General features: G+C 36.7%; 1 protein-coding gene and 2 long non-coding RNA genes across 6 annotated transcripts; 1 reads left to right on the top strand and 2 right to left on the bottom strand.

Moving 5' to 3' along the window:
• Positions 1 to 2,369: 2,369 nt before the first annotated feature.
• Positions 2,370 to 26,742, top strand: LOC120335825 (uncharacterized). Of its 2 annotated transcripts, none has more exons than XR_005568723.2 (3): positions 2,370 to 2,483; positions 25,539 to 25,651; positions 26,143 to 26,742. It is a non-coding gene; the product is annotated as an uncharacterized LOC120335825 (long non-coding RNA). The 2 variants fall into 2 exon arrangements; XR_013468903.1 differs by lacking the exon at positions 2,370 to 2,483 and adding an exon at positions 24,041 to 24,221.
• On the bottom strand, positions 9,752 to 14,087 carry LOC120335823 (uncharacterized). Of its 3 annotated transcripts, XM_039403432.2 has the most exons (5): positions 13,874 to 14,087; positions 13,465 to 13,525; positions 11,535 to 11,792; positions 11,124 to 11,244; positions 9,752 to 11,034 (listed from the first exon to the last, which is right to left on the bottom strand). In XM_039403432.2, the coding sequence occupies exons 2-5, from the start codon at positions 13,487 to 13,489 to the stop codon at positions 10,902 to 10,904; spliced, it is 537 nt and encodes a 178-aa protein (XP_039259366.2). In that variant the 5' UTR covers positions 13,490 to 13,525; positions 13,874 to 14,087; the 3' UTR covers positions 9,752 to 10,901. The 3 variants fall into 3 exon arrangements, with proteins under 3 accessions (XP_039259366.2, XP_039259369.2, XP_039259368.2); XM_039403435.2 differs by lacking the exon at positions 13,465 to 13,525; XM_039403434.2 differs by lacking the exon at positions 13,465 to 13,525 and having other exon boundaries at positions 11,535 to 12,994; positions 13,874 to 14,086.
• Positions 18,449 to 22,994, bottom strand: LOC144411802 (uncharacterized). The gene is made up of 3 exons (XR_013468904.1): positions 22,433 to 22,994; positions 20,831 to 20,895; positions 18,449 to 19,086 (listed from the first exon to the last, which is right to left on the bottom strand). It is a non-coding gene; the product is annotated as an uncharacterized LOC144411802 (long non-coding RNA).
• Positions 26,743 to 27,078: the final 336 nt, after the last annotated feature.

Below are 27,078 nucleotides of genomic sequence, written 5' to 3' on the forward strand. Positions count from 1 at the left end.
TCAAATTATTTCAACTGGGAATAGTCCTTTTCCTAATCCCGATGTCGGGATTTATTTTTGTTAAAATCACAGAATTTCATTGTTGTATCTATAAACGTCAAGACGGTGCTTACATGGGAATGGCGTCTTGTGATAGGTAAAAGGAGAGCCTTGTGCAGACAGGACCCAGCCGATGAGATAAACTCACGTCAAGTAACTCCTCATTTGAAGACACGTTTTGTGCCTTTATTTTTGTCAAAACACTGCTCTATTTTCAAGCGCTGGCCGTGTGACAGCAGTGACGAATCGCAGAGCTGACTTAGCGCCGCGCGATCTATTTTTTTTTATTTGGGTCCGAGGCCCCAACTTTGACGGACTTGATTATTTTTTAATGGTAACACTGGGCCTGCTCACGCTACAAGTAATAATTTTTTTCAAATATTACAATTCATCATACAATGAGTGTAGAAAATAAGGAGACCGAAGTAAACTGAGAGAAAACGTTTTTCCTTACCGACAACAACGTTTAAACCACGGTGTCTGGTGTGTTTTGTTTTCAAGTAATATCCGTCAGGAAAGATTATAATTTTAAGCGACATTACAAAACCAAACACGGGAAAGACATACAGAAAATACCACGATATTTCTCGGGAAGCAATTTTAAAAATAACTAAAGGCTTTATATAGTTTCCTTGAAAAACCTATTAGAACGATAAAGTCTCATTCTTAAATATATATATATATTTGAAGTGAGTAAACTCGCGATCTTTCGATCACTTTTAGGTTTTCTGCGGCCCGCGAGACCTCCTCTGAAATTTTTGCAGCCCTTCAAACTTGCAATCTTGGACCACCCTGGTATAGTCTATTTCGTGTCCGTATATCATTCCGTATCAATGATATTCGTGCGCAGTTCTTTAGTTTTGTATAAGCATACTTTTATAGACGGGGAACGTTTTCTTCCATCGGAGATAGGTAGAGCCATTACATTTTTGAGGTACCTTTTGGATGAGACAGAGTATCATGTGAGTGATGTGGTGTAGTCTTTATAGGATATTTCCGAAGAAGCAATAAATAGGGCGTGGCATAGCCATAAAATTCACCTTAGAATTCAGATCAAATAGCAACGCTTTATATTAAGTATTTACTCATTGTATATTTCAATGAATGTAGTTGCTTAGCTCTCCATCTATTCATCTATTTTGGATTCAGTTTGGGACTAACAGTTGCACTAACTGTCTCATTACCATTCTATTTCGGAATTTTGTATTTATAGCGAGTAGCGTATCATAGACAGGCACACCAGAAAACAAACATCAGAGAAATTGTTCGTGCAAGTCATGCTCTCCTTTTTGCAGAAAATCGTGCATTTTTTTCAAGTGAATACTAAAACTATTTTCAGCACATTTTGCTTTGAAAACCATCTCAGCAGTGCTTCGTGCCACAGTCAAAGTTGTTTCGTGGTCCCCCTAAAATCGCTCCGCGGACCTCACTTTGAGAACCGATGGCCTAATTGCTAATAAATAGAACATTCCTGATAAATATCGTATATATGTCGTTCAATATTTTGAAATAAATGGGTCCATCATAAAAATATCCGAAAATCGTAAAAAATATAATAACAAGGGAGCCACACAAATATATGGAAACAACGGCTAAAACGCAAAATCAGTACGGGTATCTAATATTTTACAGTAGACTACCGGTCTTTGCCTGACCACAAGATAGCAGCGAACGCATAACCGCCACAAGGTGCACAAGTTTACATTTTGGTGACGTCATCATACACAAAATAAGGAATCCTAAGAGCTCACAGAAATTTCTAAAATAAGTAAAAGTAATAGCCTTCGAGTGGCAACAACAATCTTTAACCGCTAAAAATTTCAAATCAGTCGGTCAGATAATTAAAGAAAACATCGATTTTTTCATAACAACAAGAAAAAGAATTCTAAAAACAACATAATACTAAAACGATCTATATGTCAACTTTGTGTCTAATACTTCGTAGATTCGTCTTTGCTAAGATAAACTAGTATAGTTGTATATCGATATTTTCTCATCTTTTCCGAAACGGATGAATTTTTTAAGCAGTGAATATTTGTGTCATCAATTAGCCTGACTAAAAAATTAAACAAATATCAATATTTTGAACTGGTTTATTCTGAAGCCTTCAAAATTTCAAAGGCACATTAAGAATGATAGTTCAACATTGAATGTATTGTCGAATGAAACTGCCCTTCCGCTTCATTTTATTTTGTTGCTCACCATCAGAGGCGCTGGTGGTACATACGTATATCGTATCTATCACCCTACAATGGTTTCGCCCACGTTTTCGCGCGCTTTTGCAAAGAGCGGACACTTCTTAGGCCTTAATCAACTACTTTGGGTTTGCAGTGCTAGTTTTTAATTGTCTTTCTGATTGGATCATATTTAGAATTAGAGATCGCAACCTTGATTCACTGAACTGTTTTCCAATCAGCCGTCGATTGTTGGAAGCTGCACTGTCGGTGAGTTTGTATTCTTAAGAGTTTTTAGGCTGTAGTAATTTGTGGCAGCATGTTACACTACAGTGATATCGGAATTGTTATTTCACTGGTATGGACCTGAGTATATTTAGTTGAGTTTTTCATGATTTTGATAAGTTAGAAATTTCGATTGTTGGTAATGTTTCTTACCGGAATATTAAGTGCTGTGAATACTGTTTGTTGGCTTTCTTCAGAAAATCGTACACACTGACACACGTATGTTCGTACTTTTAACGTATACGTGCACCGGTACGTTATCGTATTAAAAAATCAGGTACTCCCGTAGTATGTGCAACAAGATGGCGAACACCGGAACGTAGTATGTGTATCAGGTTAGGGTTAGGCCATAATTTCCGATACAAATACTACAGGAGTCACTTGGCTAGTCCCCAAACTCGTAATAGAACTGAAATAATGAAAATTGGAATAAAATTATGGCCTAACCCTAACCTGGTACACATACTAATGTTCAGGTGTCCGCCATCTTGTTGCACATACTACGGGAGCGCCAAAAATCATACCTTCGTGAGAGCACTAAACAGCCACTCACTCCAGATTTGACGTCTACACCGAGGCCCCTGAAGTTTGAGGCCATCAGGTTTCAGTCCACACTTCCTAATGGCGAATGTAAATCCAGAACTGAGCAAAAACACTCTTTAAAGTGTTTAAACGATAGGGATCCCCTTTACGAATTGGTGGTTATTGTAGATCGTATATATATATCAGTAGTCACGTACCATACAAAACAAGGATAGCTTTTCGGCCTGGTTATAGATTTCCAGGAAAAGAATATTGTTCATTATAACAGTAACAGTCGTAGCTTTGTTAGATGATTGAATGTTTTGTGATAGCGCAATCTATTTTAAAATGTTCTAATCGAAATTGAATATACATTTCGAAAAGCGTGTGAGGCAATCCAGGGATGGTCATAACCGAATACTGGACTCTCCCAAATACATTCTATAAAAGTATTTTCGAATCTGACAAAAGATATATACCGGTATTCATTATTAAAGTCTGAGGACATAGGAATAAAGCATTGACAATAGAATCACAGTAAAGCAGATATAAACAAGAGAGCAATGCTCAAATATGTTGACACGGGGAGCAAAACCAAATATTTTATCATCAATTCCCCGAAAATCGTATGAGGTAACTTACCGTTACCAGTAGCGATATCGGAAGACGGACAACTCGACTACCCAAGTACCGGTGACGGTACAGGTACTGTCGCAGCGTTTCGCAGGACGTGTGACGATGATCATTCTTCAGTTTCAGATTCATCCCCGATGAAATTCCTCGAAAATCATATTCGGCACGGTAACTTACCAGCATCGAACCTGTAGCTGTAGGCCTGATAGTCGATTGCGGAACCACTTGAAATAGAACAAAAACAGTGTTCCCGTGAGTAAAAGTTAATACAGCGAAATTTTGAATGAAATCAAATCTCATAGTATTCATAGAAAATAAATAAAAGTAATGGCCTTCTAGGGAAAAAAAATTCTTTATCTGCAAAGCAATTGGTGGAGAAAGCGAATCAAGCAGAAAAGCGATTTTTTCATAACGATACAAAGCAGAATACCAACTAGAATAAGAACAACATCTACAAGAATAACAAAACGATCCATAGGTCCACTACATGTCCAATAAAACAAAAGACGCCGGTAAGCTGAATTCCGTTACTCTTCCCAAACTCGTGAATTTCTATCTGCCAATGTAGGAGCATTACGACTGAAAATCGTGTTTCGAGTGGCGTCAATTTACTCATTCTTGTCAGGTGTGGTGCTTCTATCTTCGCTCATACGTTAATCCCGCCAACGTAAATTGAACAATGTTATCATCAACGACACCGGAATAAAGATAAAACCCGCGATAGATACACCTATTTTAAACGCCATTTCAGACACGGTAGGATAGGATAGGATTTACATATTTATCCCGGAGGAGAGGAAAGCCGATAAGACGGCTTATCCATATGGCGAACCACGGCCTCTCGTCCGGTTACCATTCCAAGTCGGGTATGGGATTAGTTATATATTGTTTGTTTTTCGTACGCATGGACTTGGTGGTGGAGGAAGCCGTAACCGACCAGCGGTTACGTGAACCACCCAACGACGGCGAGGAGTCCAGCAATCCTCTCGCACATAACCATCCCTACATGGGATTCGAACCTGCGAACCCACGCAGAGTAATTAGAGGTGCGGTGGCGAGCGTATTCCTAACGCTTGGCCCGTTGAGCCACACCGCCGCGCCAAAATCGCAGCAAGTTCACAATTTTCCCATTATGCTCGGTCGCGATAAAAGCTGAAGATGTAAAACATGAATTACTGGGCAATTTGTCCCCTTTTCTCCTGGGTTTATTGTCGCGATCGCACAAGACTATTCTCGATAATGATGAAAAATACTGTGGTTGTACAATTGGTTAAATCAAAGCGCTCCGACGACGAGGGCTAATGTATGCGCGATATTCAAAATTCTTATAAACACTAAAATGATATTCGGAGGTCGTGATATTCGAATAAATTTGATTCGGAGTTCGGACATCCCTGGGCATTACACTTCAGAAGGTGTCCTTAGGCTGGTACTAGTAGGCGCATATGCCGATATTGCCGCTTCATATATTTTATATCAGATTCATATAGTTTTATAAGATTTGGATTATTGGATGCGAAGTGTTTTATTTAAATATTGTTGTTGGTTCTGGTGGGATGCTTGGGTTGTTGTTGTGAAAAAAAAAAATTCTGCGCAGCTTCTGGACCAATCGATTTCAAATTCCCCGTACTCAATATGATAGAAGTCACTAGGAGGCTATCACTTTTTTCTGCGGATATATACGGTCCGATATTTACGAAAACCGTAACAATAACGTTTTTATAGGACTAGGTGAATAAAAAAACAATCGCCCGCACGGTATCTTAGATAGTGGACATCGACATCAATGTTACAACAACATCGAATTTACAACATTACATTTACAACATCGAATGTTTGTTGGCCGTATTGTAATGAACATAATTGCACGTGACTGAATTCATACCAAATTAATAAATTTTCACATGATTAAGTTGTGCGGTAGAACTGCTGAGAGGTCTCTATTCTCTATTGCACTCACGGTTGTTCAACTGCTATATCGTAGGAGGATGAAGATTTATCCCTTGGGAGAGAGATCGACTAAATGATAACGCGAACGACATTCTCTCGTCCGATTGGTTAAGCCAGTTAGATGTTTTAGATGCATGGACTTGGTGGAGGAGGAAGCCGTAACCGACCAGCGGTTGCGTGAACCACCCTACGGCGGTGAGGAATTCAGCAATCCTCTCGCATCTAATTATTTCCACAGGATTCAAACCTGCGAGCCCACGCAGCGTAATCAGACGCTAGCGTATACCTAACGCTTAGCACGATGCGCTCCGCCAACGAGCCAAGTTCGTATTTTGACTTTTTCAATGAATATATATTATCGATGCTTAGACACGCATGGCTTTGACAAGATAGCATGAAAAAGACATGTAGCGATTTAGTTAACATTCTCGCCTTTTTTGCCACTCGTTGGCAATAGAACGAACTTACATTATTGTTTAATGAGGATGTGATTGATATTTTAATCATTACAATTTCACGATATTGCTTCAATATCACCCATCCCATCAGAATTAAATATTAGCAAAACCTCGTTACTTTTGGTTAGCTTGTTTGCGTACATAATTTAAATGTTTTCAAATTAGTAAAATACTTTCAGGGGTGCGAGTGCCAAGAAATCAATAATCTGGGGTCTATTTTTGCTGAGGCCGAAAGAGTGAATCATATTTACTACAGAAAAACGAAACTTGATACTTATCCTCTTCGGGGAAGTCCAGTGGAATAAATCTCTAGGATTCCTGCGGTAATTTGTTTTCCCACGTTTAACTCGGGTAAAAGGTCGAGAAGTTTGCTTCATGAAAACGAAAGTTTATTTATGAAGTGTTGATCTGAATCGGTGTCACGGCATCAGCTGGTTTTAACAAAAATACAAATTTGACATTTATGGATAGACGCAGCCATGTTTTTCCAATTGTTGCCCATTGACACTGTAGGTTTACATCTCAGAATTTTAAAACATGTCTATGCAATCAATCTCAAGTTTTTAATGCTAATGTGTGTTCCCCGAGCATTGATTTACTTATTTTTCCAAGGTCAAAGTTCGGGGAAACATTAAGAATCTCGGACGTAAAACTAGAAAAATACCACCAGTATCCAACTTATCGCATCAAATAGCGCGTAAATACAATAATGCCAGGCGTTGTTAGCCCGTTTGACGGATTCGGGCCATGTTCCAAAATTAATCATATTTTTGAGCACTACACATTTTGCGCTGCGATACTTTTATTACATCGATACCGCAAAATAGATATTACCGTCAAAGAATTCTCTTGTAAGCACGCAATGTTTTGGCGGCGTCTTTTTTAACGTTAATTTGAATCCGTGTTCTCCCAAACAATAAAAAATTAAAATGGAATTCCGAGCTGTCTGGCGCCCATGGGTATTAGAAACTAGTAATATATTTTGCACGTTTCAGTAAAGCAAACCAGACGTATGAAAAAATTGGCAATCGCTCCATGCATTGTTTTAAGGTCGTGTCTGATCCATAATGTTATCAATTTCAGCCCAATTATCGCTTTATTTTCTTTGGGCCATAGTTAGTGTGCATAGGTTTAGCAAACCTTCGACTCGTAAAGTTTTACAAGATCTTTTTTGCAGGTGATTTGGAATAGTATTTTAGGCTTAGGAGCTCTCATTGAGTCTATTTCTTTCTCAAACATTTTTCTTTTTGAAAATTTTAGAAGTCAGCAAATTCTTAACAATCTGCAGACTATAACCTCATAATCTTTTCCCCGGACGTGACCGTTCGAAGATAAGCTTTTGGTTCGTCATTATGAGTATAAATAAATGTAAAAATAATCATTTATATAAATATTATTCATTTCTGCGTATGAAATTCCGATTACCACTAATAGGTCCCGTTATTCGGAATGAAACGCTTACAATAAAACAAAGGCTTCGGATAAAAATGACGAATATTCGAACATATCCTGACATAAATAACAAATTTACAAGACACAATTGAAAGTTGCAATTCAATCGCAATTGAAATGATTTTTGTTTCCTTCTTGGATAACACACAAAAAGTCTATTTATTTTGGAATTTAACGTACCTCGTTAGACTATGCATTACCGCGAAAACAACCAAAATTTCGGATTCACCCTTTATGGGGGCAGGCTGTTGACAGATAGAAGTGGGTCATAAGAAAGGTGAGTGCTTGAAAAATATAGTTGAGCTATTAGTCTCGGTATCGAAAATTGGGCCTCGCCCAAATATGCAACATGTTTTTGAGCATAATAATACCCGAAATCCTTTTACGTAATACACAAATTAATTGCTGATGAGTTAGTTTACACAAAGTCTATTTTAGGTAATGCCGAAATTTTTGCTTGACGTTTCAAACACAAATAAAACACTTTGTACACTTTGACGTCATCCTAAATATTAATTATTTCTTAATATAGCTTCGCGTTATTTGAATTTTAAATGTATTTGAGCGCAATTCTTTTTATATTTAGAGTCCTCCTCCAGTTATCGGGAGAAAAATTATATTTTAAAATTATTCTCTTCTAGAGAATAGAAGACCGTTAAAATCCAGGACACAAGTTCACCAGACTAATTTCTTGATTCTAAATAATGTATTCCATTTTTGTATAAGAAAAGCTGAGTTGAAATTGTTAAATTTAGAAGAGGCCTATATTTAGACAACAACCCTTTGATCTTCCTGTCATGACTAATTCCATCAGAATGTTTACTTTCTCTGGACCCCATTTTGCATCTCTCCCACACGCTATATGCACGCTTCAATGAAATATTAAACGCCCTTTTTGTCCAAAAATATAGCTGAACCCAGCATATATGATTATTTTTCCATTTGTGAAAGGTAAAACAATTCGGTTCAATTTGAACTCGGGAGTCGAAAATCCAAACCAATAATGTTCGACCAAATGTTCCACATTCAAGAATCGGTATTGCATAATTTACGTTGCAAAATTTTTATCGGATTGTTTTGCAGAATGAACCTCGAGGGCATGCCGTTAATCTGCGTGGTTTTGCAATTTCGGATCATATATTAACGTTTTAACACGAAGCTTACTTTTTATTTTTAATCTATTCAAATTTACAAAGGTCATTTGAATGTTATCACCTTGTGATCAGAATGTTACCGGCGAACGCCCATTGCAATGTTTACAAATTTATTCAAGATAAACAAAGATTATAAAAGAGAACACCACTATATGTAGCTATGCGACAGTCTCTGACAAATGACGTTATTGTCCTCTGTTTAATATGTACTAATTACGCGTTCGAGGTTATTGTGGTAACATTGCGAAATAAATGGTTATAGTCGCTCCATTCGTGCACCTTCCTATGCAGGACAAAACACAATCAGTCGGTATATTTGTTTCCATGAAACATATAATGAAACAGTCGTCGCCTATATTCGAAACAGAATACTTTCATGGAGGAGGGTCTATATCGTAGAGACATTAATGACCGAATAATAAAATAGGTGCCGCGCCTAAAAATGAAGCGCTAAAATTTGCTATATCACCCAGCTTCAATTGAGCAGGATCAGATTATTATATTTCTTTCATAATCAAAACCTTTAGGGGTTTTCATCTTAATTATGACGATCTAACGATCGTGGACTGGTCAGGGTTAGGTTTTGAAATATTTATCAAGCTAAACCTATTAGGTGCATGTGATGAGCTGTCTGCCCTGAAAGTAAGTACACCCCAGTATGGTAGACCACCCTGTAACGTTGACGACACTTACAATTCTCTCGCAGTCAATCGTTCCCCTAGACTAGATATTCCGAATGTCTGGCCCTGGCGTGCGGTGATCAGTGGATAAACTATGCAGAACTTAACCAACTTATTCAGTTGAAATAACTTGATTGTGTAAAAGTTCGTTGTGAAAGTCAGTCAAGAAAGCCATGTTTTCACTGCCTTGTAAATGAACTGACTGCAGTGATTTTCGTAATTAGCCGTTCGAACAACTGCGCATACGCCGCATGGACTGCTGTGCTTAGTACCTCAAATAACCACTAAATCTCTGGTGTACCGCTTTGGTCAATCCTGCAAAGCCTGTTCTATTGCCCAATCACGAAGCCTATTCCACAATCCCGCTGTTTCAAACGCCCCTGCTAAACAGAGAACTTTTCAGGTTTTGTTCAAGTTGAAAGAGTTTATTTTTTGAACTTATAATGGTAGAAAATGAGATTGAAAGAAGCAAGAACTTTTTCTTCAATTTATATCGCTGTTAACTTGATTTGCTACATGTAGGCAAAAGTATAGCTCTTTGACAGATATATGTGCTCGTATGTTATTCTACTACTAGTAGTGTTAATTGGCTTCTAGTACACTGGGCATAAGTTCTCATCGCACCTGGCGTTAAGTCGCCTATTGCCCAGTACTTAGCCAAAAGTCAGATTTGGTTTTGATAGGTGCGACGCTAAGCATTACCTAATGATCTAGTGTAGTATGCTATATGAATTAAAGCACTAAGATATAACACACTTTATCGGCGTGTTTGTCTTTAAAGTTAGGACCGTCAGACATCAAAAAGTATCGCGGCGCGAATTGCACTCCCAATTTTTTTTTCAAAAATTTACCAAGTCATTTAATACGTGTGACCGTCGCCTGAATTGAACTTACAAATGGAGTGCAATGGTCCCCGTCGCGATAAAAAATGAAACGTTATAAATAAATACGAACAATAGACGATTAGACAAAGACAGTAAAGATTAGAAAAAATATATTGTTTTCCGTCACATAATTTGGGCAAAAATAGCGTCATATACACACAACCGCAGTAAAACTATAAGATATTACTTGGTCAAAACACTGTTGGAATTCGGCATACAAGAAAGCGAGCTGCTGTCGTGCACGAGCCTAATTTTTGTGAAACGACGGACATTTTATTGAAGAATTGTTTGATTCATAACGATCGATGGCTTGGAATGTGCAGAGTAACATACGTAGGTCGCCATACCGCAACAACAAAAGAACGCAATTTTCACAGTGCGGCAGTTTTGTGAAATCATAGTTGCAAGAGTTGGCTTATCAGGAAAGGCCTTTGCAACAGGTGGTCAGACTGGGTGAATTCGGTAAATATGTCAACCGAAACATGCGGGAGTTCAACTTGGTATAGTAGGTTACATTTGATAGTGCGGTTCAAGGCCGAATTTTCAGAAAATTATACATTGGGGAGGAATACAGTTACTATTCGCTTAATATTAGTGATCAAATTTCTTCTCCTATCTTATGCAGGAGTTGATCATGTGTTTCTCATTTCTTGTTATTGAAACTTGAACTTTAACCGTAACGAAAATTGCAATATTTTTTTCGAATTATTTCATGGTCGCACGCATTTTCGCAACATTCTTGTGAGATCTGACGACGAACTCGTCTTTTTACTTTTCTTTCTTTGTGCATGTCATGTGCAGTGCTGTAAAAGAAACAAAAGCATTAATCAAAACCATTTTTACAAGTTAATTCAGCAGATATTTATTTATAACAATATTAATGAATACTTACTGTATAAGTGATGTGAGTGGAGATTCGTTGCTGAATAAGAGCCATCTAGCACCGCTAAATGAAAGAGGTTTTGTCGGTTGAAAATCGCTAGTAATTTGAACATCTCTGCGATCTCGTCGTACTGTAAAAACAAAGACAAAATATTTACTTTCGTTGAATACACATTTCAAGTAAACAAATGACTCGTGTCGCTGTACTTGTGTAAAGAGACATTTAGAGGTAACACGTTAGAAGCTGCACGAAATTAAATAGGAGGTTAACAACAGGGCGTTAAAATACCTTGGTGGAAAATTAACTGCCACGTGCGGCAAAAGCACTTAATATAGAATTAATGTACTTGTCATTCAAAAATTGAACAGACTAAAAATACTAAATTAGAGAACAACAAACTTATTGTATACAAATACTTACGCATCGCAGCATTTCGACGAAGTCTCCTAGGTCTGTAGCGTCTCATAAGGTATGCATCTCTCAGCAGGCTAATTCCGCCGCGTCCACAAATCGTGTGTAAAGTGTCCCTAAGTCGGGCCGAACAAGATCCATAAAAATGCGCTGGCATGCGCCGAGAACTAGCTTGTGCAACATTACAATTGAGAGCTAGTACGACAATCGTGATGGCAAGAAGTAGTTGAAATCGAATCTTCATATTTCTATTTTGATTGTTGAAATCTAGTTTCGAAAGATTGGCTATTTTTGTACGTTGAGGTTGAATTACGAATTAATTAATGTTGGCGTATTAAATGTGTTGTTACCAGTGGCGGCGCGTGGTCATTTTGACAACCGGGGCAAGCTACTGCGAGACCAAGTCACCCCCATCTACGGGGACAGGATGAGCGCTGTAAGTTCTCCCATCATTTTAAGAGTATAAAAACCATTCCATCGGTAACAACCAATCGGCAAAAGCGACAATTTTTAACGATAAGAAAGTGTCTTCAAAACCGGTCCAAGTCAAGAGATTATTAAATATAGACATAGTTTATTTTGAAACCTCTTTCAAAAGAAAAGGCAATATTTACCCAGATAAATACAATGACATATTAACAGAAACTTCGGGAAAGCAGACAAAACCTAAAATTAGGTTTAAAACGTTACTATGAAGAAAGGAAAGTTAATGCAAAGATAAGGACATGCGTCGCTCACTCATAGACATATATGCTGCTAGACTTCTACTGCTTGAACATATATGCAACACGCCGCGGTTTCTTGGAAGCAAAATGCTCGATAACGCGCTGATTAAAGTCATGCATCCCAGAAATAACGTCTCTGTGAATGGATAAAACAGCCAAGGAATTTAATCTATCTTGCTTCATTGTGTTTCTGAGATACGTTTTAATACGCTTCAGCGTGCTGAATGTTCGCTCTGCGTCGGCGGAAGAAATAGGCGTCGTCAAAATGATGTCCAGAGATTTGGCAGACGCCGCAAAGGTAGTTACTTAACTGGAGTGTTATCTATGAGGAACCCATAGAGCGCGCAAGTTGATGTGATGTTCAAAAAAGTTTGATTGGTGTATAAAACTGTATATACATCGCAATTCATTGTGTCGTCATAATTTCGGGGCTAGCCCCGATCGGCCCCGATGATTTAGTAAAAGAAACAGAAAACAAACGAGACAAACGCGACGAGTGGAAGATAAAAGAGAGAATACGATATACAATGAGCAACCGGGGCAAAATCGGCGTCGCCCCGTCGACGTTCGGCGAAGGCTTTGCGAGCGAAAAATGAACCATGTCGGGAGAATATGGCTAGTGTAGACAGTCTGTGTAACCGATATTGAGGTATTTTTCGAATATTTTTCATTATACCGAAAAAACAACCGGGGCATTGCCCCGGTTGGCACTATTGACGCGCCGCCACTGGTTGTTACCCCAACCTGAAAAATAATGATAATACTTATTATTAGCATTGTCTAAATATACTTGTCGTTGTCTATGTTTTACTAATTAGCTTTGTTATCCGCTCGAAGAAAAAATGCCTTTCCGCTCGATAATCACGTTATCAAAGCAATATCTTTAATCGGCTGCAACTAATTGATTAAACTCAGTTAATCGTCATTAACGTCGGTATCCTATTAATCGTTGAGGCACATGACGCTAAAGGGTTCCTTTTATATTAAAATGAGGTGCTAACTCAACGGGAAGCTGATAGATAACGATATGCGCTATCAAAACTTGCCTAATTCACGCTGCGTTCTGATCTACTACCGCGTATGTTTTCTGTCATCATTAAATCGCTTTATCAGAAATGTTTTACTGCGCAACTTTAATTTCGGGGAATTATTTATTATGAGGTTTGTTTTCGAACACAACGAAATAATCCTATTCATATAGCTCAATATATTACGTGTTATCCTCGACGAGAAAAGCATGACCTCGGTGTGCCCGCGGATCTTCCGTAGTTTCACCTAGCAGATAAGAAAATTTATTCTTTCAAACGTACTTAAAGTCTGGGTAAATAAATTAAACAACATAACTCTCTGAAGTCATTATCTAGATTTAAAACCAAACTCATAAACATAATCAAAGACCTTACGCGATGTCGTGCTAAAGCCTATGTTTACAATAGCATAGATTGAAAATCACGCTAAGCTAAACAGTTGAAGATTTCGAAAAAGGTCGAAAAAAGAAAACCAGCACCCGAAATGAAAAACCTGATTGTTATTTAGATCACGTCAAATAATTTTTTGATGGTAAATTTGATAGGCAAATTAGTGCTCGTACGCTATTGGCCAAGTCAAAATTTTCGTGCAAACCTTAGTCTGACTATCTCGTCAGCTGGCGTCTTATATACCGGCCAGAAACCGGTCTCTTCTTCTTCTTTCACGTTGCTTGTTCTTTTCATGGAAACTACGTTGGTATTACATAACTAAGACTAACCCAGGCGAGACTTAAAACTGAAGCAAAAAGAGAGTTGTGCTTCTCTTGAAATGGCATACTGCCTCGCCGCTGGCCAGCGACCGGAGTGAGTAGCAACGCGGCGCCGAACGAGTGATCAAAACATCCGAGGTAGTCACCTTCGTTAATTAGTGCTTGAGTTAACAAGCAAAATAAATAGGTGATAATTCCCATTCCAGGAGCTGTCATCGAAATATCTCGTCGTTCGTTCTTTTCCGAGTAGAACAAAGTAAAGAGTAAAATAGTAAATAAATAAATAGGGATTATGCCGTCACATGCAAAATATATTGATTTATAAGTGGGTTGATCTATTTTTATTATGTTGTTGTATGTAGCGACATTTCCCGACTGTTTATCACGAAAATTATCGATGATTCAAAGTGATTTACAAATTAATCTTTGCTACCATCAGAACATTCGTGTTTGTGATTTTTCCGTTTTCGCGACGCAAATTGAAAAACAAATCTCAATAGCCGTGCGAGATCAAGTGTTCACACGTAGCACTAATGACGCATGGTTCTGGAATCACATTGTTGTAGTTCAAACTTTAACGTAACCGATTATTAGCAAAGTTTGGCACGCGTGTAAGACGGGCCTCGTTTATCAGTACGATTGCACCTAGGATATAGTACCGATAATTATTGAAGACTGTTAATTGTAGTTTTATCTTCACGGCTAACATAATATTACCCAACAATTCACTATTATTAAGCGCGTGTGCTCTATTTTGAATGAAGCAAACTGTGGGAAAAAAGTCTCACAAATCGCCGTTTACAGCATGTCTGCTTTCTATGAATAGATTCAAAAGGCGTAGTTTGTTTATAAGGTACAATCAAATTAAAATATTTTTATGACCGAGATTACAGGAATTCCAGTAAGCGTGCAATGCCTAATTTTTGTCAATTATGATGTGATGTATCCGGGTCGGTTTCAACTGAACTTATGTAAATGTGATGGGTTTTGAGAATTTTATGTGGGCAACGGCTGGATTTTTAACCAATATGGATGGCATGCTTTCGTTTTATTACTTATAAGATATAAACCTTTTAATCTTCTATCGTTCAAACCCTTCATGAAGGGATGTAAACAACGAGATTATTTTAATTTATTTATTTAACATTGTTTTAATTTGGTTTATGGAAATTTAGTCGAATAGTACAAACAATTTAAGTACAGAATTAACAAATTTTCAATCACTCAAATGTATCATTACGCGATTAAGGAGGCCATTACCTAAGTTAAAAAATTCATTAAATTTGTACTTTGCAAATTCGTACACACATAAAATAGCACAAAAAGATTCAGGTGGTCGAGCTAGAAATGAATTCTGTTTTTGGTGAAAATTAATTGCATATCACATCTAAGACTAATTTATAGTCAGATCGCAACATGTTATTTACACAAGATTCAATTACCTACAGCTATTTGTTAGCTGAGTCTATTTCAAGTGTATATAATCTCATTACGAAACAATTTGGAAAGTTGCACCTCTGATATGCTAACTACTTAAATACGAATTTTGTTTGGCCAATTTAGCTTCCGATAACATCTCATCAGCATAACCTTCACAAGATTAAGTGAACACAATATGGTGTTTATATAAATCTACAAAATAAACAACGTATCTATGTGTCCAAATAAATGTATCTAATGTCAGCGGTCAATTTTGACGAAATGTATATAGTAAAACATAACTTAAACTTTTTTTTTATCTAATTTTGGAAGGCAGATAAATTATTAGTGTGGAATTGGCGAACTCATCCGGTTTATTTTTGAATAGCTGTTTGTGATTATACCTTGTCATTTGATAGCTCGTGAAAAACTCTTAAGATGCTTAAATTGATATGTTATATTGGCTTTATTTTGAACAACACCAGATGATGGGTAATGAATGGATATATTGTGTCCCATCTCCAAATCGTGTGATTATTAAACGTTCTGAAATTTTGAAAATCAGAGGTCTGATTCGCTACAAGGTCCTTTATTGACGAATAACATAGAAGGAGGAGAACTCCCAACAAAAGAGCTGCTGTGGGAGGAGTTATCAAGAATAACAACGTAGAATAAGGGCGACTTGTTGCGTAACATAACAATATGACTCCACTAAATTTATTGGAGTTTTTGTCCTAATCTATAATTAGCAGCGTCGCGCGCCGAAGCTGTAGCGTCGTCGCATCCGATTTCAGTCTTGCAATAACAAACAATCTACCCCCATAGGCAAATATTAAATTCAACCCGAGCTGGTTCGGTGTTTTCAGGGGACATCTTAATGTTTTTACGCGCTAAACACAATTCTTCTGAGTAAAGTATTTTGCTTTTGTGTTTTACGCAAACAATTCTGTATTCTCAAGGGTTCGCTAAATGTGTAAAGTCGAAGGCGCTCACTCGAAGTTGAAGTGGTAAGCAGCATGCGGTTGTAATAAGAGCAAGGCAGATATTATTTATAAATATCTCCTACCCCAGAGGAGTGTGAATCGTTCAACACTAACATTGAAACAATACGAATAAATTTGCCGAAAAAAAAACGACCCAGTTCCGCCAAATTATTTTAACATTTCGAAAAACATTAGATAAATATATACATGTATGGAGAAGTACTGATTACTATTTAAATATATGTACCGCACCGCCTACATAACAATCTGTTGTATTTATTTACAATGTTCTAAGTTACATTGACTCAAGTGAAGTAGCTCATGCTATATTATAGGAAATACCATTTTAAAATGATTAGGCAGAACGCAGAAGTCGAACGTTAGACAGGAAATAAAATCTAAAAAAAACAAATACGCCAGGTTTGGAATATAACTCGTCGGCGGGGTATGCGCAAAAACATCCGAGTCAAATTTCATACTTCCGAAATTCCGATCGACTCATGTTTTATCCGTATATAATCAACACGTCCGGGTGACTAGATTACGCCAATCTACCGACAGTTACCGACAAAAATATCGTGTTTTTTACTTTAAAATGTATTTATATCAAAATAAACGTAAACGACACGATAGATATTGAGTATTAAAGCAATGAACTAGTAAGTTTTATTTTAAATGCCCTATATTAAAATCGCCGGATACGGGAATTGCGCTACATTCCTGATAATTGACCAAAGCCCAACTTCTTAAAATGTTTTAAATTGAGTAGAATTTGCTTTGAGATCTTTCAAACCTCGTGGGGGTTTGCACCAATGGGCTACATGTCTATATAATATATATTGTTCGCAGCAGTATACAATGCGGCACAGTGAATGTCTGTTATCCATTCTACGAACTCATCCATCAGTGAGAGGTCTGTCACACCATCCGCTCCCGCCAAATTTCATCGTTTATATCAGATGGATGTTTTGCAATATGGCATGAACCACAGACAACCGCATATTTCATTTTGTAGTATTGACATCGGCGAGAAACATTGTTATTGTTTGTTAGTTTTGGTTGCTAGCTAGGGTGAATGTAATTACCTCACCGCGGAATAACCTAAACATAATTATGCTCATGCTAGTAGATTGTAGGTAGAATCCACTCGACCACCACACCTGCATAAAATGTCACTCCTCCACACAAAATTTCCCGCATACATTTGGCAATCGAGCTTGGGATCTGTATAATGGAACTAAATGATCTTGCGTTAAGAGAGCAAAATAGTGATAAAAAGTATATCATCAGACATAAAAAAAATTGATACTTCACTTCTTGCTATTATTATGACCAATAACTGCTTTACGTTAACGAGTCACAGTCATAAGAAAAAGGTAGAAAATATCAAAATTCAATTTAGTTTAGAAAACGAACTTTGGACTAAAACACTTTTCCATAGCAACGGCCTTCAAGATCAAGCTGAGAAAGGATGACTGGGCACATATTTAGCATGACTCGCAAGTCATATATCCATTTTAGTCGCTAGATCTTATATGTGCTATACGATTCGGAGGCGCGGTCCATAGTAATTTCATGTTCTGCCATGAATAAGATGACTAAGATAAAATTAACGAGTATCTATTTGCTCTTTACGTACCTCGCCTGTTATATTCATACGCGAATACAAAAAGATAATAGTTAATGGTAGGCGGGACCAGGGTGTCTGTGACTATTGACGTAAGGCGTTGTGAAATATAGGTGTGCGTCAATACGTACACCCGGTATGTGTTTTACTATGAAAAGGAGCCGTGCGTCGTTATACTAAGAATACCACTAGGATATTCGACGACAGGTGGATGAGAATTTGTTCTAATTGAATATTAATATATAAATGTCATTACCCCAATATGAGGATATATTTATACATCCGGTTTCGCAACTGCCGACGGTTGCGTGAGAGAAAACGTGAGAATTGTTCGCATCTGTAACCTCCATCACCAATAAACAAGATCATGTGTGATGTGTATATCTGAAAATCAACGTCTAAAAAAACATACAAATTTCTAAATTCCCAGACAGCGGATTGGTAATAAAGTTGTTTAATAAGCATTATAAAATCAAAGCCCAGATTAAAGGAGGCTGTAGAAACCACCACTCATTTTGTTATTGCCGGCTACGATACCACACACGATACAAACGCGAAAACACAAGATAATTTAAATACTAATGAAAATATGTCGCCCTCAACTGGAATTGATAGAAGGCCCATTTTTGCACCCCAGCCCGGCTTTTATCCGATCATTTTTTGTTGGGGCTCTAAAGTTTGCTAGGCCTGTTTAGGGTTATCTCGACCCAAGTTGTACTCATTTTTAACAATCACATTTGAAACGAAATACAGCCATGGTTTATGTAATATATTTTTCATGGGTTCAGTAAATTTTACCAGAATGTTTGATCACTATAAACCTTATTACGCTAGGGTATGGCTTGTTGTCATATAATCGTTCGTGCGTAACTTCTCACAAATTTTTAAGAGTTCTTGGAATTGATTGAAAAAAAGATAACGATGTAGCTGACCACCAGTGAGTGCACTTGCCTCAACACATGTGGTACAAACGAGTGCTCTTAATTTCAAAATCATAAATGTGTAGGTGTAGTATATTGACTTGTTTCCGAAAAGTACTCCATGAAGCAGCTTTTTCAGTGAATTCGATCTAACAAATTAAATAATATGGTACAATATTATTTGTATTCATCAATTTATATTAGTACCAATGACTGCTAATTATTTCGCTAGAGTCTGTTTATGTTTAAAATTATATAATAAAAGAGTGAACGAGTGACAAAATATGTAGACGAACTTTTGCACGTTATTATTAGCAATATCAGTATACTCAAATGTGAAATATTTACACGTTGATATCATTGTAAAATATAATTAATTAGGAATTTAGGAGTTAGTGATAGTATCTTAATAAAATTTCACATGCTACATGGATTAATCCACCCCATGAGATAATCCCATATATATATATTTACCACCATAGCGATCGTGCATAATTTCATGGGTAAATATTCACGTTTCAGCGAGGAACTCAAATTTGGATTCAAACAAAGTAAATTGTTTGGAAAGTATATAGTCATGTGCAGTAAATCCGCAAACGTGATTTTGGTCAATCATGCATTATATTACTAGGCCACACCCCCAGGATAAACCCTTCATTTAAATATCAAGATGTTTTGTTTACCGTTGTTATTCTAAATTCCGGAAAAAAATTGCGGGTGAGTTTTTACGTAGTTAGATCCGTAGTAAACATGCATAGGCCTACAACTTAGAATTTTCATTTCTATTTTCTCCCGTAAACGTCAAAAATTCGCAATAGGATTTTAGCACTTGACCACTCATTGCTTACGAAAACAACAAAACGAAACAACATGTTGTTTATCGTGATATGATTCGGATGACCCATGATTTAATGAATATCTCACCTAAGTTTAAGTACATAGCATTAATAAGTACATAACTATTTATGCAGTAGCTACTGGAAAATACAACTTTTCAGTCTAATGTATTCATTAGTCGGACTTGGTAATAGCAAACAAATATGTTAAAGTAAGTTATACCGCTAATTATAACCATACATCGTTTTCTCCAGTTTCAGAATATATGCTGCCTAAATATGAGGTTATGTCTTAACGAATAGGAAATTTTCTCATTGATTTCAATTTCGTGTGCAAGATGAACAAATCAATATTTTATCACAGTTGGTGGAATCTTCCTTTTCCGGTTTGTCTAATCATGAACGAATTGAAATATAAAAATTAAAACATAAAGAATACTACTCTACCCAAAGCGTTTTTCATTCTCAATATTTCTAATTTTTGCTCCAGCCCACCAACAACTTTATACTATGCTCACCGTCTTAAATATGGCTACCAATTTGAGGAGCGAAAATATTCGAATTTGTATTGATATGATTTATTGGACATGTCGTCTGATTGATAGAATCGATTTTCATTTATAGTTGAGCCTCCCATTTCATGAGTGCATGAATAATTTGACCTTTATGAAAAATACGTGAATATCTAGAATTTCGAGTATGTTAACATATTAATTTTTGATAAATCATGAATGAATAACAATATTTTTCAAGCTTTTTTCACATTTGCGAAGTTCAGATGTACAAAATATTTTCTTTACTCTGAGCCATGAATTTCATTGTTTCAGTTTCCGAATATAGCCTACAACTATTAGAGGGCAACCGCAAAACCGTATAGATGCGGTTCGAAATCGTCACTGTTTCAGGGTGTGATTAAAAAAACTGATTGCAAGGTACGTGTAATACAGATTTTGCATAAGATGATGAGAACTATCGGATATTTTAAACATATCATTATCGCACTTCTGATCTTTGCCGAAAGCGGAAATCTAGCAAAAAAAACAAGTTTGAAGCTTACATTCAAAAGGTGAAATGTGCTGTATCCGATGGACCAATTAGATCTTTGACTCGTGAGCATTGAACCTATAATAAACAAAACATGCCACATTAGGAATTGAATTCTCTTATCATTTCATGAATCCCTCTTTTGTCTGGTTTATAGAAAAAACCTCAAATCAGTTCACAGAATTTAAATATGAGTATAATTTTCCTAATTCGAATTTTTCCCAAACGATAAGTTTGTGAATGATTACCATTCTGAAATGACATGAAAATCTGGTTTATTATCGTTATTGTTATGTATTGCGTGCAGACGGCGACAAACTTCCGTCGTTTATCGATGTTTAGAAATCGTTAGTGACTATTTCAGGCATATCATATTTTTGGAAATTTATTGTAATAATAAAATTTAGCATCCCAGGACAATAGCAGGCGGGATCAGATTTCCAAAAAAGACTGCGATATGTATCAACTTTAACGTAAGATGTGGCAATCAAAAGCCCAAAACTTGTTCACGTACATTACCAAAATGTTGTGGTGTATGTTAAGGTACTTCTCTCAAAACTAAGCATGGGACACGGATACTTGAAAAACACTGGTATTACGTCTTTTCTTATTTTGTCTCATGTATTATGTAAACCCCAGTTCTAATTTATGATTCGATCATAGATGATCTGACCATCCATGGAAACAATATGTTTCCCCGTTTTCGACTATGCACTTGGCAGAATTACATATTGCTTCGTATCAAACATATGTTCAATGAATTATGATCATACGACGTACAATCTCTACAATGACTCTGATAAATGAATTTTTCCAGCGATTCTGATTTTAACTATACAAAAATAAGGCTCATATTACAAAATATGCGCCAATAATGACAACTCGGCACGAGAGGTATATTGTTTCTGTCAGCAATTTGGTTTTGAGTTTATTAATTTTGCATACCTTATACTTTTATGGCCACCAGCGACGGCGGGTACTTATCATCCTGGCACAAAAGAGATTGGTTTCTAATATCGTTTGCATGTCTTTAAATATCAACAACGTATATGAAAATGTCATTAAATTGAAGATGATTACGGTGAATTGTACGTAGAAGGCACATGCGCCCGTCCGGCCGAATCTTTTATATTTAACTTTTCATTGGGGCGACCAATGGTTTTTAGAATTTTAGTGTAAACACGATGGTTCCCTGTAAAGCTCTGCCTCGTGAGATATATTTTGAACGCACAGGCCCTAAAATAAATAAATGGCTTTCAATGCCGAGTTACGTCTGATCACTGCAAAAATTTATATTGGTGATGCATGTTTCACAGACGATAGTTGTAAAATGGAAAATATAGAAACGAGAGATAATTGGATAATATACGGCGCTGTTGATTTTTTTTGAAAAATGAAGTCTTGGATAGATGATGATGTGGTATATACTCTATAACACGTTACTGTCTATCTAACGTTTGTACCTGAACTAGGTAATAAACTTGGGCTGCATAATATGTTTTCTCTCTCATCATTTTGATACCTAATGGTCCCAAAATGGTAACCCTCAACCATTTCTTCCAGCACTTTTCTTAAAGAAAAAAATCAATTATATAATATTGCTTAGAGTACTTACCATTAATTTTCTAGTCTACATGCAATATGAGGGTAATCTATTTATTCCTTGATACAAATTTGCATCTCCTATTTTTGTGAATTATTTTTATTTATTTGCGTCGTCGCGTGCTGGACAAGAGTTTGGGATTTATTAAAAATTCCACACCTGCTCTTATATTGCCTGTAATTACAGTCTTTAATATTTTGATCGCGTGTTTTCTCGCTTCCAATAGCAATTACTCGAGATGAAACCAATCGAGAAAAGCAGCGATTTCATCACTCACCCAAAGCTTCCCTGTATACTAAATTAGCTATTCAGTTCAAGGTCTTTGTGTCAACAAACAGATCTCTTGTCTCCGTTAACTCGCGTGAGAAGTAAATGTGAAATGTTGACGCTAAATTGCTACATGTTGGACTTGTTATTCTTATCCTTGTATCAATACAAAATGAGTTCTCCTGTCTGCAACATTGAGTTTGTCGTCAATTGAATACTCATGACATGTGGATTTAGACCGCCTCACATAAAAGTCATTAAAATTGAGCTATTTTATTTAGCAAAAGTAGAGCAGAATTACGATCAAAACCATCGGTCCGAAAACCTGAAATGAAAACGGGAAGTATGCGGTCGTTGTTATGGCTGTACCTGTCATTTGTTTGTTTCACATCAGCAACATCAAAGGCTTTAGACTTATATTTATGTTCTCAGACATATATTTCGCGTTTGAAATGCTCTTAGTTAAAAAAAAAGGCCGAGAGAAATTTTATCTAAGGTAGAACATTGGCCATAAGTAAATAGTTACACCATTTACCAAAATACATGCTTTCATAGTGTTCATGTTATTTTTCGACTGGACCTACTGTGTCAGTCACGCATTGTTGTCCTTCGCGTCGATTTTGCGTCCGACCGATCGCTCGTATTCGGCAGCGTATAAACACGAATGTTTTCTGACTTGGGTGGGAATGACGACTCAACAATGATTCTTTTTGCGGTATTTGCGCTTTGAAAATTATCTGAATCGACAATTCTACTTATGTGTCTCTATTGTGATTATTTTACATTGTCTTTTTGCAAATCCAAAGAATAATAGACATTGTTTTCGAAACTGGTATTCGTTTGGGATACCTAGGTGTTTGTTATTATTAAATAAACACGGTCGAGACGCTTAGGCAAGCAATTCGCTTTCTTGCTAAATATAGCATACCCTTGAGAAACAACACTTTAAAATAGCAACAAATTCTTGAACAGCTATTCGTACGCGCATATTTATCTTAGATTTTAAATACAGTATAAACTTTTAAAAACATCAGGATTATAGGGATGAACGGAACACTTATGAACTAAGGACTAAATACCACAACAATGACTCATGAAATAAGTCTCTTTGTGAATATAGTGCTGGATAAACAATAGGGAACGCTTGATGGCCAAAGGTTAACAAAATGGGCAAATTTGCTCTCACTGTACTATGCCACTTACTGCTAACTAGGATAGGAGCAATAATACTAGATGATTTTTTTGTGAATTTTGCTCATTTCCTTCAATAAAAGTAAAAACTAACAACAGCGTCATTCTGGCAGTGCATTTCTGATCACATGAACTGTATGACGATCCGGACCGAGACCAGTCTTTCTAAGCACATGGCCTACTTACTCTTAATTGTTCAGAGTCTCGCTTGGAGGCACCGTGTGAAACGCATGAGAAAGATGCAACGTAAAATGGTCAACAGAACGTAGTGTAAGAAAATAAATGACCTGGATTTCCCAAACCTTGTGGATCATTTACGTAATTCATTCGAAACATTCTTTATGTAAGCAATTTCATTGATAGATATTCCCAGAAGAAACAAATTGTGTTTTATCTCTTCCACAAACAAATCATAGACGCACTCCCATATAATTTTGAGACGATTTTCAACCAAGCGCCAAACGGAACCAATCGCTGGAATGCAGATAACGTTGCAGCAGACAACCTACGTCAAAACTATTGTGACGTGTTTTCATTTTGAGTGAAACTCGATAACGAGGCGTAAAGAAGCACGCGTGCGGGCACGCGATACATTTTTCTTTTGCATACCCTCGAAATTTCGAGTGATTTAGGTCTTAGGTTTAAATAAAGGTCAAATACCAGTGAATCTGATTTCAGAGGCAAATAATGCTCAACTCACTGACAGATACACGGTTTTAGTTGTTATCATTCCACGCAGCATTAGTGCTAATGGCCCATTGTTTATTTATTAGTGTCCGATTACAATGGAACCCAAAAAGTGTCATTGCTTCAATATTTTCATACAAGGAATGCAAGTGGCGTCTGAGATGTTGACAAAAATTTCACGCCCAATCAAACAAACATTTAAGTATAATTATCTGTCCCGCAACTACTCCAACATCTACTCAACCCAAATGACAAAAGCCTAGGTAAAGTGTTCAAGATTTGAATTACAGCAAAGGTTAAATTGAGAAGAATAGAAAAGCATCAACTGATATTGATAAAACTTGTTTGTGAACTGAGTTGCCAACCCCAGAAACACCCTCTTGGTAGCAATGCATCATTGGGTATTCCTATTTGTATGCGCGTAGGCACCCAGTTCCAATTTAATGTCACTAGTATAGGTTACGAGATCTATTTCAACGCAAAAATAGAGAAGAAGGCATCAGGTTCAATTTGCCAAACGGTTGTATTATAAATCGGAATACTCGACTATTTTTACCAAAGATTCGTTCACAATACTCCAAAATGACCGATGTCACGAAAATCCACTATTTAATAAATTTTATTGGTTGGAATTATCACATCTCCTCTTTTTGTAATTGAATATTTCAAATCTCGGATCCAATGAAGTAAGAGCAAGACGAAGGCATTTTATTCACTACCAATTCATAATAAGTAATGCAACAATATAAAAGCAATTAACTGTTTTTCGCATCACCTAAATGTGCAGATGTGCCCTCAATTGAATACTGAGAAGGTCTGCATTCGGACCGTGGTAAGACTGCCGAGTAGTCCTGCTCAAGAGCATCACTCCTGATTCTCATTTTTAATTAAAGATTGATGGTAACGAAAGTTCCAAAATGTTCTGCAACTGTATCCAATGTGCAATTTCTTTAAATTACATCTTTGTTTTCAGAGGCCTGGAAATATTAGCTCAAGTGCATGCTGTATACAATTTTGGAAAATCTATTTTTGACTGCATAATGACCTTGATTGATATGATGAGATCCCGAAAATACAACAGGAAAGGTAAAATAGTTTTCCGAGTTTGCACCAAATTTTGGTATCATATGAACATCGCTTATAAAACTGAAATCGACTTGTAACACAAGGGATAAAGTTGACTGATATATACTGAAAAATTAAAACATAGGAAAAATCATGGTTTTGCAATTACGAGATGGGGCTTGGAACTTCTTTTCAACTAAAGTATGTATCTTTTACAAGAATGAAAGGTTTGCCGGATGCGCATTGCGTCCATTCTAACGTTGTGACAAACGCAGTAACTGAGAACGGCACAAAAGATGTGACCTGACCCTAAGCCCTAGCGTGCTTACTTGATATTTATATTTACAACATGTTTACGGTCTGAATCGGTATTTACATGGCATGAGTCCATCCGGAGATACCATTTACCATGTTACTTAACGGAATTATCTTAAGTCAGCATTTTCAAGTGTGAATAAGTTTGGTTACACCGGATAGAATTAACACTCACGCCAACAAATACCCCTTTTCAGGATTTTAGCTGACACTTCAAGTCCCACGAGACGGAAGGAACTGTGTTCATTTTGAATTGCACAAAAGTGGTCTTTTTTATTGCTAGGATGTTCATACGAAACGCACTAAGGCAAACTGCCAATACATTATTGGCGTGTAAATTTTTCACATGGGTCCAATGAAATTTCACACGGAGAAGTATTGTATATAGCCACCGCATCGCGTATCATATTGTCAGTGTTTCCCAGAATCAGAATAATTTTTATCTTACATTCCCAGAGATATGCACGTTCAACTACTCCGCCGAGGTGTATAGATATGAGTGTTGTTCACCACCACCATTGAACTTTAAGATCATATGTATTATATGCCATATCAATTTGCATTTCAAATTATTTTTATCTTTTGAAAAATTGATATGGCCGACTTGTACTCTGCAAATCGCTATTTGCGCTTACGGAGAGGCGAGGTTCTGCTGGATACTTCAAAGCAAAAGATACCACTCCGTGAGAATGGAAGGCTGATATGCAAAGTGTTTCAAAATAATATCGCAGTCGCCTGCGTTTGCTAAAATGACTTTTATTGTCTGATTATGTGTACATTTTATTATTGGTATGAATACATTAGACAGAGAAAAAGGGGATATTTTATATATAAACAAAGTCGTTATTTGAATATCAAGAGAAGATAGGCAAAAATCTTCAGAGTCGATTTTTAATTGGACACGAAATGTACATATTGATCGTTTTGTCAATATTATGTTGTTGTTCTTCATATCGTTATGAAAACTCCTTTCTCTCATTAATTACTGGATCAATTGTTTTGAAATTTTTAGTGGTTGAAAATTGTATTTTTCGCTAGAAGGCTATTACATTTATTTATTCCAAAAATGTCTTTGGACTCTATGGGATTCGTTCTTTTGCGTGACATGATGTCATCGTAAATTGCGCACATTG

This window comes from Styela clava, chromosome 2, assembly GCF_964204865.1.
Source record: "Styela clava chromosome 2, kaStyClav1.hap1.2, whole genome shotgun sequence".
NCBI classification, from domain to species: domain Eukaryota; kingdom Metazoa; phylum Chordata; class Ascidiacea; order Stolidobranchia; family Styelidae; genus Styela; species Styela clava.

Coding starts and splice junctions, on each gene's coding strand:
- LOC120335823 (XM_039403432.2), bottom strand. CDS start 13,489: ATGCTTTTCTCGTCGAGGATAACAC. Junction 11,793..13,464: donor TTTCTCGTCGAGGATAACAC/GTAATATATTGA, acceptor TTTCGAAACTAG/ATTTCAACAATCAAAATAGA. Junction 11,245..11,534: donor TCGTCGAAATGCTGCGATGC/GTAAGTATTTGT, acceptor TTGTTTTTACAG/TACGACGAGATCGCAGAGAT.